General features: G+C 44.5%; 1 protein-coding gene across 4 annotated transcripts in view; it reads right to left on the reverse strand.

Moving 5' to 3' along the window:
* Positions 1 to 12,163, reverse strand: part of ACD (ACD shelterin complex subunit and telomerase recruitment factor) — a 72,283-nt gene that overhangs the window by 21,182 nt on the left and 38,938 nt on the right. For all 4 annotated transcript variants that reach the window (XM_077492116.1, XM_077492117.1, XM_077492115.1 and 1 more), the window contains one exon: positions 7,936 to 8,010. In XM_077492116.1, the coding sequence (XP_077348242.1) occupies positions 7,936 to 8,010 (75 nt within the window). The remainder of the gene's footprint in view (positions 1 to 7,935; positions 8,011 to 12,163) is intronic.

The raw sequence follows: 12,163 nt of genomic DNA on the forward strand, positions 1-12,163 counted from the left end.
TGTTGGCTCTCCCAGGATTTCCGGATAATACATCTCCCCCCAGAGTTTTGGCCGCAGCTTCGACTGGACCATCCCGGAATACATCCACCACTGGCCTCCATCTGTCTGCAATTGTTGTTTATACATTTACATTTTTTTTAATAAACTGTGCTACACCATGTCTGCTTGGCGCCTCACTTTCCTTCCCCTCTTCTCTTGCAGCTGTGGATTCCCAGTCCATTGTGAGAAGACAGCCTTGCATGTACTGTTTGTGTCAGCCAGTGACCATTTTATAACCTTAAAGCAGCGTTCTGCCGAAATTTTTTATTTTAAAAGTCAGCCGCAACAAATACTGCAGCTGCTGACTTTTAAAATATGGACACTTACCTGTCCAGCGCGCCCGCGATGTCGGCCCCCAAAGCTGATCTGTCGCTTGGCTCTCGGGTGCTGCCGCCACCATCTTTGGGAAGGGAATCAGGAAGTGAAGCCTTGCAGCTTCACTCCCTGGTTCCCAACTGCGCAATACGGATGGTCCCTGCTGTCTCTGGGACCCATGTGTTTCCCAGCAGACAGTGGGGGGGGGGGGGGGGGGGGGACAGGAATTGGCATAGATACCCGCAGATTCTGATATGTCCAGATGTGGGTGCAAATGCCTGTATTATACAGGTATCTGCACCCCCCTCCCCCCTGAAAGGTGCCAAATGTGACACCGGAGGGGGGGGGGAGGGGGTTCCGAAAAGCGGAGTTTCCTTTTTTGTGTGAATCTCCACTTTAACATTCCTAATCTCCAGAAATACAACTTTCTGTGTTAATCATTTTTCACATTACAGCTTAGCTTTGAAGTATAACTATGTAACTATAATAATAACTAAAGACAAAACGTTTTTTGGATAGAGTGGAAAGGGATTTGAACACCTGTCAGTTTTTATTACTGTTTGAAAGATTAGAGAGATTCACCCTCATTATGTGTCCTGTTTACCATTATCATTGAAACTAAAAGTAAAGAATATTGCAAATTTTGGGGTGTCCCCAGAAAAGAAGGAAAATCTTCCAATGGGGACACTAGTTCTGGGGACCTGGGGGTCCCCATGGGATTCCCTTAATTGCAGGAATTTCCTCTCACTTGCTATTTGGCCAGGAAGTGAATATAAATCTCCCCAATGGGACACAGATGGGGTAAAAAAAATAACCCTTCCTTGCTCCATCCAAAAGGAAAAAAAAAAAAGTTTTGCCAATAGTTCTACTTTAAGGATTATATAATGTTTTCTTAAACAAACAGATATGTGTTTTGCTTGCATGTGTACCAGTACCTTGGATACAGAAAAATATAGTGCAGTGTTTATGTGTGTACACTGATATCTAAAGGGAGACAGAGTCCCCGGGGATGGCTGCTCTGCAACTACATGTGTTGTAAACTAGAAGACCAAAGCAGATCTGAAAAACAAAAGTCATGCCACGGCTGAGTGTTAAAATACACCAACATCACTTGTCTTTGGCCTATACTTAGGCTGCATTCACGCTACAGTGTTTTGAATTCCGGGCAGATCTGCTGCAATTTGACAGCACTGAAGAGTGAATGATAAAACAGTTACTCGCATTTGAGATGGCATTCATTTGAATGACACCTCAAATTGCGGTGCGGGCCTGCCGTGATTGTCGCGCAATAAAACGTGCTGCGCCGCATCGAGTTACGCATTTTGTCATTCACACTTCAGCGCTGTCAAATCCGTGGCAGAAAAGCCCGCAATTCAAAATGCTGTAGGGCTGCAACTAACGATTATTTTCATAATCGATTAATCGGCCGATTATTTTTTCGATTAATCGATTAATCGGATAAAAAAAAAAGGGGGGGAGAAATATATATATATACGCATACACACACACACACACACACGTCCCCCCCCCCCCCCCAGTATAGATGACACATTCCTCCCCTCTCGCATGGTGTCACTGCCCCACCTCCTCTCAGTGCTCCCCTCCGGTGTCTCTGGTTTTCTCACCCCTTCATGGTGACAGCGGCTCCTCCTCGGTGTGCCGGGGTGGTGTGGGGCGGAGTCTCAGTCCAGACCCGCCACACGTGACTCGGCCGATCCTCCAAATGGAGCGAAGGGCACCCCGAAGCCGGGAGATGGATGCACGCATGTGCAGAGCCCAACCTAAATCACGGCAGCGCTGGAAAGCGGGGATGTGCGGGGACAGAAGAAGAGGACGGGGGATGTGCGGGGACAGAGGAAGAGGACGGGGGATGTGCGGGGACAGAGGAAGAGGACGGGGGATGTGCGGGGACAGAGGAAGAGGACGGGGGATGTGCGGGGACAGAGGAAGAGGACGGGGGATGTGCGGGGACAGAGGAAGAGGACGGGGGATGTGCGGGGACAGAGGAAGAGAACGGGGGATGTGCGGGGACAGAGGAAGAGAACGGGGGATGTGCGGGGACAGAGGAAGAGAACGGGGGATGTGCGGGGACAGAGGAAGAGAACGGGGGATGTGCGGGGACAGAGGAAGAGGACGGGGGATGTGCGGGGACAGAGGAAGAGGACGGGGGATGTGCGGGGACAGAGGAAGAGGACGGGGGATGTGCGGGGACAGAAGAGGGCGGGGGATGTGCGGGGACAGACGAAGAGGACGGGGGATGTGCGGGGACAGAAGAAGAGGACGGGGGATGTGCGGGAACAGAAGAAGAGGACTGGGGATGTGCGGGGACAGAAGAAGAGGACGGGGGATATGCAGGGACAGAAAAACTCCGTGACTCCTCCAGAATTCATTCACTTGGGCTGACAGGCTGAACGCCGCGCTGGGGGTGACGTCAGCGCGCAGCTCTCCGCCGCCGGGTGTACCAAGATGGCCGCCAGCTCCGAAGCTAGGCCGAAGCCACGGTCTTTCCTAAGGCCGCGGCCCGCTCCGCGGATCACATGGTGCGGACCAACTAATGGATAATGAAAATCGTTGACAACGATTTTCATTAACGATTATTATCGATAATATCGATTAATCGTTTCAGCCCTAAAATGCTGTAGTGTGAATGTAGCCTTACAGTCCCATCAAGCTAAACCTTTTAACAAATTTTATATATATATATATATATATATATATATATATATATATATATATATATATATATATTTATTCGGCATTGTCGTGTACCAGGAGGAACCCAGGACCCGCTGCACCAGCACAGGGTCTGACAATGGGTCCAAGGATTTCATCCCAATACCCAACTGCAGTGTGCCATTGTCTAGCCTGTAGAGGTATGTGTGTCCCTCCATGGATATGCCTCCTCAGACCATCACTGACCCACCATCAAACCGCTCATGCTGAATGATGTTACAGGCAGCATAATGTTCTCCACAGCTTCTCCAGACTGTTTCACATCTGTCCCATGTGTTTAGGGTGAACCTCCACTCATCTGTGAAAAGCACAGGGCAGTAGTGGTGGACCTGCCAATTCTGGTATTCAATGGCATATGCCAATCGAACTCCATGGTGCCAGGCAGTGAGCACAGGGCCCACTAGAGGATGTCAGGCCCTCAGGCCGCCCTCATGAAGTCTATTTCTGATTGGTCAGAGACATTCACACCAATGGCCTGCTGGAGGTCATTTTGTAGGGCTTTGGTGGCGCTTATCCCGTTCCTCCTTGCACAAAGGAGCAGATACCGGTCTTGCTGATGGGTTAAGGACCGTTTATGGCCCTGCCCAGCTTTCCTAGAGTAACTGCCCGTCTCCTGGAATCTCCTACCTGTCTTGAGACTGTGCTGGGAGACATAGCAAAGGTTCTGGCAATGGCAGGTATTGATGTGCCATCCTGGAGGAATTGGACTGCCTGTGCAACCTCTATAGGGTCTAGGTATTGCCTCATGCTACCAACAGTGGCACTGACCCTAGCCAAATGCAAAACTAGTAAAAAAAATAGTCAGATAAGATGAGTAGGGGGAAAAAAACAAACAAACAAAAAAAAAAACAGTGGCCTCTACCTGTAAAACAATTCCTGTTTTGGAGGTCAACTCATTGTTGCCCATCTAGTGTACCTGTTAATTTCATTAACACCAAAGCAACCTAAACTGATTAACAACCCCCTCTGCTACTTAACTGACCAGATCAATATCCCAGGAGTTTAACCACTTAACAACCGGCCCATAGCTGAATGACGGCTACAGGGCGGTTGTTTAACTCTGGGAGGCCGTCATATGACGTACTCCCAGAATTCTGCTCTCGCGCTCCCCCAGGGCCGCGCACTCGAGAGCATCCGTGACCGCCGGGTCCACAGGACCCGGCGCATCACGGATCACGGTAAACAGGCGCTCATCGCGGCCGTTTACCACGTGATCACTCCGTCAAATGACGGAGTGATCACTTGTAAACAAACCGGTGTCATGTTATGACGCCGGTTCCTCCCTCCCCCTCTCTGTACCAAACGGTACAGTGGAGGGGGAAAAGATCGGTGTCAGCAGCGATGTGGGCTGCATCTGCAGTGCTGCTCACCGAAATTTAACCCCTCAATTCCCTGCCATTACTCTGCAATACTCTGCAATACCCTGCAACACCCTGCAACACCCTGCAATACCCTGCAATACCCTGCAACACTCTGCAAAACCCGCCAATACCCTGCAACACTCTGCAATTCTCTGCAACACCCGCCAATACCCTGCAACACCCGCCAATACCCTGCAACACTCTGCAATGCTCTGCAACACTCTGCAATGCTCTGCAACACCCGCAATACCCTGCAACACCCGCCAATACCCTGCAACACCCTGCAATGCTCTGCAACACCCTGCAATGCTCTGCAACACCCGCCAATACCCTGCAACACCCGCCAATACCCTGCAACACCCGCCAATACCCTGCAACACTCTGAAATGCTATGCAACACCCGCCAATACCCTGCAATGCTCTGCAACACAATACTCTGCAATGCCATACTCGGAGATACCCAGCCATACTCAGCCATAGTCGGTGACAGCCCGTTCACACCTGAACGTTTTGTAGCCCTACGCCTGAAGCTACAAAACGCTGGAGGGGAAAAAATCCATTATTCTCAATGGAGATGGTTCACATCTCCACTCCATGTTGCCTGAAGCCCTACGCCTGAAGCTCAAACAAGTTCCGGACCCTTTTTTGTCGCGCGAATTGGGCTGATTTGGGCGTTTTCATTCCCATAGAAATTAATGGAAACGCTCGATTCGAGCGTTTAGCGCGACAACGAGCGTTTCTACGGGCGCTTTGACGCTGTATCTGCTCAAAAAAAAATAAGCAGATGAAAAATATTTTTCCTATTGGCTGAAAAAAAACGCCGAAGTTAAAAAAACGCTCGTTGTCGCGCGTTGTAGTGTGACAAAACGCTCGTTGTCGCGCGTTGTAGTGTGACAAAACGCTCGTTGTCGCGCGACAAACCGCCGGTAAAAACATTCAAACACGCTACGCTCAGGTGTGAATGCAGCCTGATAACCTGCAATACCCAGCCATAGACATCCCCCCCCTCCCTCCCGTGCTTCTACCGACTCGCCAATACGATCAAAGCCAGAATCTTTTTTTTTTTTTTTCAGGCTTCCCAGCTTAGAGGTGAAATGCGGGGTCTTATTGACCCCATATCTCACTGTAAAGAGGACCTGTAATGCCATATTCCTATTACAAGGGATGTTTACATTCCTTGTAATAGGAATAAAAGTGATCAAAAAATTTATTTTTGGGGAAAAAAATGTCAAACTAAAAAAAAAAAAGTTAAATGTCCCCATGTGCTCGCATGCAGAAGCGAACGCATATGTAAGTCCCACCCACATATGAAAACGGTGTTCAAACCACACATGTGAGGTATCGCTGCGAACGTTAGAGTGAGAGCAATAATTCTAGCCCTAGACCTCCTCTGTAACTCAAAACATATAACCAGTAAAAAAAAATTAAATCGTCGCCTATGGGGATTTTTAAGTAGCGACGTTTGGCGCCATTCCACGAGCGTGTGCAATTTTGAAGAGTGACATGTTAGGTATCTATTTACTCAGCGTAACTTCATCTTTTACATTATGCAAAAATTGGGCTAACTTTATTGTATTTTTTAGTTTTTTTAAGCACAAAACAGTTTTTTTTTAAAAAAAAAAGCATTCGAAAAACTGCTGCGCAAATACCGTGCGAGATAAAAAGTTGCAACGACCACCATTGTATTCTCCAAGGTGTTTGCTAAAAAAACATATATAATGTTTTGGGGTTCTATGTAATTTTCTAGCAAATAAATGATGATTTTTACATGTAGGAGAGAAATGTCAGAATTTCCTGGGTGCTCCAGAACGCCTGATGACGCTCCCTGCATGTTGGGCCTCTGTATGTGGCCACACTGTGTAAAAGTCTCACACATGTGGTATCACCGTACTCGGGAGTAATACCAAAATGTGTTTTGGGGTGTAATTTGTGGTATGCCTATACTGTGTGTGAGAAATAAACTGATAATATGACAATTTTGTGAAAAAAAAAAAAAAGTAAAAAAAATCTTGATTTTGCAAAGAATTGTGGGAAAAAAATGACAACTTCAAAAAAACTCATCATGCCTCTTACTAAATACCTTGGAATGTCTGCTTTGCAAAAAGGGGTAATTTGGGGGGTATTTGTACTTTTCTGGCATGTTAGGGTCTCAAGAATTGAAATAGGCCTTCAATACTTCAGGTGTGATCAATTTTCAGATATTGGCACCATAGCTTGTGGACTCTATAACTTTCACAAAAAACAAATAATCACCAATTTGTACTTATTTTTACCAAAGATATGTAGTAGTATAAATTTTGGAAAAAAATTTATGAAGAAAAAATTACTAATCTGCTAAATTTTATAACAGAAACAAAGAAAAATTTTTTTTTTTTACAGAATTTTCTGTATTTTTTCTTTTATAGCACAAAAAATAAAAAACCGAGCGGTGATTAAATACCACCAAAAGAAAGCTCCATTTGTGTGAAAAAAAGGACAAAAATTTCATATAGGTCCAGTGTTGCATGCCCGAGTAATTGTCATTCAAAATGTGAGAGCACCGAAAGCTGAAAATTGGTCTGGTTATTAAGGGTGTTTAAGTGCCCAGTGGTCAAGTGGTTAATTGATTTGATGCTATACTCTAGTTAAAAAGTGTTCCTTTATTTTTTTTTGAGCAGTGTGTATATCTGTCTATCTATCTATCTATCTATCTATCTATCTATCTATCTATCTATCTAAAGCAATGAATAATCCTTATCATTTCTTATATATGCTTTGAAACTTTACAAAAATTAAAAAAACATTAAATCCCACCTAGACTTCCAAACCTTGCCTTATGCAACACACCGATCCCACCTTCAACAGTCCCAAACTAACATAGAGCTCAAAAATTGTGAGAGCTCCGCAAAAGTAAAAACCGCAGAGGTGATCAAGTACCACCAAAAGAAAGCTCTATTTGGGGGAATGAAGCAACAGACAGAAATTACACTTTGTACTCCTAACTGAGACAAGTACACATAATAGAGGGAATTCACTGTAAAATGTGGGAGGAATACTGTACAATCTTCTGAAGGGATAGGGACTGTTAAAGTGTATTGGATATACATAATTATATCAACCTTGTTAAGGACAATCTCACCAGCCCACCCCCCGGATTATGAGGGAGCCAAAGCCCGAGTACCCAATCTACTCGATTTTCTTTAACTACAGGACTTGCACTAGTGTATACCCCCTTCCTCCGGCATATTAACATTACCTTTGGAACCTACCAATTCTACAAGCGTGATAGATGTAAAATTCCGTTCTAAGCAGACATTGCTGTGAAGTCTAAATATAGCTGAATCAAGAAATGGCAAAACAACTATGAATTTAGCTCCTCTCCAATGAGCCTACTTGTGAATGGCAAGAGACTTCAGACAGAAATTTTAATTAGCCTTTTGAGGATGACACGAGAGAAAACTGGCTAAAATAGAGCATAGAATTATGAGCGTCTGCTGGATAGACTCACAGGAATCCGATCCTTGAGAATTCAATCCTTCAGAATTATCAGCATCACTGCCAGAATTAACATCCGGTCTGAACCCTAGAACAAAAAAAGGAAAGATTTTTTTCAGGTCTCAGAACAGTGGTTTTCTAAAAATCGATTCTCCCTAATAAAGCTGAAGCCTATATAAAACGTTTGTTTAATTCAAGAGCTTTTATTCAAGATAATAGTTAATGGGTGCTTGCAACTTTGGAATACCCCTTTGATGGGACTTTTAAGGCAATATAGTACAACGGTGTTAATAAATGTTATGTTTATTTGTACAAAGTATTAAAATTCACATAAAACCAAATTATGGCTGATTTTCTCTGCATACATTGGAGTCTGACTCCATGCCGGCTAAGGTGGCGGCAGCAAACATGATGCTTGATTTTATGTGATGGCTGTACATTCTATCTCTGCATTACTTCCAGCATGAGTTAACATATTGTTTTATGAGAAAGCTACTTTTATGGACAAGTGTTTTTTTGACATATATTTAATAGTATGATATCATTAAAGATAACATACACTTTCCATACTGTACGTCCCTGAAGAAGGAAATGTAATATTCTGAAACACGTTGGGTGATTCTGCATTAACAATGTCCAAGACAAGATATAGGACTATGCGTGTTAACCAGGGTTTGGTGGTTTCTATGTATCAATATGCTGTAAAACCTTAAGCATGTATACAAAGAAAATAAAAATAAAAATAACGTTTAACATATTTTTAACACAATTGTACTACAGTACGGGCAGTTGCTTGCATGTACCACTGTTAGTTTAATATTCCTCTCGAAGCTCAGAAATGTAAAGCTGGAGCTTCAACACAATCTTGTTACATTGCATTATGCAATGGAAACACCTGTCAATGGTATTGACTTTGCACTGATGAATACAGCAGCAATGTCAGAGCCTCTGCATTCTAAAAAGTCAAAATTTGCATATGGATAGAGGGGGCGCCTGTGAATTGTCAGTTAAAATAGGTCTATGCATATCACTGTAATCATACTTTGGTCTGTACTTGTATTGTATGTTTATACAACCACAACAAACAGGAGATATATGGAGACACCTGGTAATACCTATGGAAATCCCAAAACTATTTTCCTTGTATCCATATGCGTGAACATCAATACGGGTTCAGGTACAGGTTTTTAACACAGTTTGGATTGTGTTGAACTTAACGATGAGGTGTGGGTTATACAGGTCCTACAGCAGTTCATTCTTTTTTTGGTATTATGACTGAATGTCACATTATAAGTATTATATAATTTCTGTCTAGGCTGGACTGAGTATTCAGGCACACACAGGATAAGGCCATCCACAAGTCCTGCAAGCAGCATCTTTGAGGCACCGTAGGAGTGGTGTATACACTATGCTCCTAAAGTTCCCCTACCCATTGAAATCAATGGGCATTGACGCTTACCGGCACTTTTAACCCTTTTTTGGCTGTTAGGTTGGGGGTTAAAAGCACCCCGCTAGTGGCCAAAGTGTTGCAAAAACAATAAAGCACCACTAAAAATACCACCACTTTACCGCCGACGCCTGCCCGCCCCAGTGTGAAAGTGCCCTTATATTTAGCATTCAGGACTGGAGCACTCAGAGTTCTTTTGAGCAATTATTACATAACTTTATGACTTTTATATCAATGACTACCTTGTGTATATATTATATATATATATATATATATATATATATATATATATATATATATATATATATATATATATATATATATATATATATATATATATATATATTGTGGATATTTAAATCTCTGTATCCATTATAATGTTAGATTGGCAGTACTAGGTGCAGGAAATGATTGGGTGGAATTTGGTGTATAGGAATGGATTTATCACTATACTCTGAGTATAGTGCACTTTACCTCTGGGATTTACAGCAAGACTGTTTTGTCTGTCTGAGCACTTTGGTTTGACTGCCTTTAGTGTCATATTATTGTAGTAGAAATATAGATTCTTTACTGATTTAGTGTGGAAGTATTTGCCCGAGTAACATTTGACAGGTGTGAGCAACATGGCTGCCATGACCTTTTTTTTTTCCCTGGAGAGGTATTTCCACATAGACTCTACTTTAAGGACACTTATCCTGGCAGGCACCAAGCTAGTGCAGCTGCCGGCGTCCTACTCATAGATTTCACATTTTGGACACTTACCTGGGCGGACACTAACCTAGCGAGTCTGCCATTGTCCTTTTGATCTCTACTTCTGATCAACTACTTTGACATTTTGGGCAAGACACTTTTGGCAGATAGCTTTGGTTCAGCCAACACAACAGCCCTACTTACTAGCTGATTTGACCTATGAGCACAAATTAGGATATTTTTTTGATATACAGGAGCTTGATCTCGGACTCCTTTGGCCAATGAGGATCTGCATGCTGGGTTACTGTTTTAGTAAATATTATTTATTGTCCAGATCACGAGGGAACCCCCTGACTATATAGCTCATAATATTGAACCTCTGATTTCGTATCTGAAATGTAAAACTCAATCCTGGGCAAGGCTCCCCCTTGGTGTAATGGGAAGGATAAACTTAATTAAAATGATTCTGCTGCCCAAATTTCTATATAAAATTCTGGCACTCCTCTATCCTAATCCCACTTAAGTATTTTAAAACCATGGATACTATCCTCAATTCCTTCGTCTGGGGCTCCGGACAACACAAATTGGCCTGGAATACGTTAAAGAACCCTACTAACTTGAGGGGAGCCGCGCTTCCTGACTTCCATGCATATTACATAGCCGCCCAACTTTCTCATTTCTTTCACCTACATAAAACAGATGCACCCAGGTATCAAGCACTTATATGCAGAATGCCACGTAGCCATGCCCACTCTCCCCTTCAGGTTCTGTTTAGGGGTAAGGAGACTAGTAGGTGCATGAAGGGTTGCGCCCCATTGATGCTTCAACATAGGCGGGTATGGGAGATCGCCCAGAGGATGGTGGGGGCAGACTGGGTACATTCCCACACACCCTTGCGGCACAACCCCCACCTTAGGGAGCTTCGGGGGCTGTCGGGGACGGGTCTCTGGGCCTCCAGAGGGGTGGTGTACCTGCACCAGGTCATCACCCCGCTGGGGGTGCGCAGTTTCCGGGCACTGCAGGTGGGGGGTTTGAGATCCCTTCGCATATGATTTTTCGCTATGCGCAGTTGTCCCACGCCCTCTGGGCTCAATTCGGGGAGGGATTCCCCGATCCTCAGGAACTGTCACTGGTAGGTGTTATAATTGGTGAGGAGCCCTCCAAACTGATCTCCACTTTATATGGTTCCCTTAGACGATGCTCTGAATCCAGAATTGCTGAGGTAGCAAAACACAGGTGGGAAGAGGAAGTGGGCCCGCTGGAGACTGAGGAATGGGAGGAAATATTGGACAACGTTAAACAGGCTTCCCCTAAGATAACTGATAGGCTGACTCAACTGTATATTGTACATAACTCTTATCTTACTCCTGCGAGAATTTGCAGATACAAACCTACTCAGAAGCCGGGGTGCCCACGGTGTAAGGGTCTTCCGTGCTCCTTTTACCACTTGATGTGGTCGTGCCCGGACATTCAGACCTTCTGGCTACAAATTGTTCAATTCCTTCACGACCGTATGGGTTCCCCTCTGCAGGTGGACCCTAAAACCTGCATCCTGGGCCTGACGCTGGTTCCCCTGACCGACCCTTCACACGCTGTTTTTGTACAGGAAACGTTATTTAGTGCTAGGAAGGTAATTGCTAGGCTGTGGATGCGGCCCGACGCCCCGACACTCAGGGCCTGGGTAGCTGAGGTAAATTCAACGCTGCCTATGAAGAAAGTCATCTATGCACATAGGGGCTGCCCTACCAAATTTAATAAGATCTGGGATCGGTGGCTTAATAACCCAGACACTTGTGTGGACTAGCCCCTCTGGTCCGTTGCGAGTTTTTTCTCGAGAAGGCGGTGCGAGGTGAGACATTTTCCTTTGGCCCGCGTTAAGGGGATTGGGTGAGTTGCTCCTTGATATTCCAGAGGACAGTGGGTATGGGTGGGATAGGGCAGTGATGGATCTTATTAGTTTTCATGTATTGAGCGAACTTATGATGTGCTGTTTGTCCCATTGCTCTAACCAGGGACCAGTGGGTAATCTGGACATGCTTTCAAAGTCTATCATTTTGTCTGCACCGTACGCCTTACAGTGTATGCGTTCATATATATTGTTACA

Source organism: Lithobates pipiens, unplaced genomic scaffold (assembly GCF_037356315.1).
Source record: "Lithobates pipiens isolate NorthernLeopardFrog02 unplaced genomic scaffold, aLitPip1_a1.2 Scaffold_19, whole genome shotgun sequence".
NCBI lineage: Eukaryota > Metazoa > Chordata > Amphibia > Anura > Ranidae > Lithobates > Lithobates pipiens.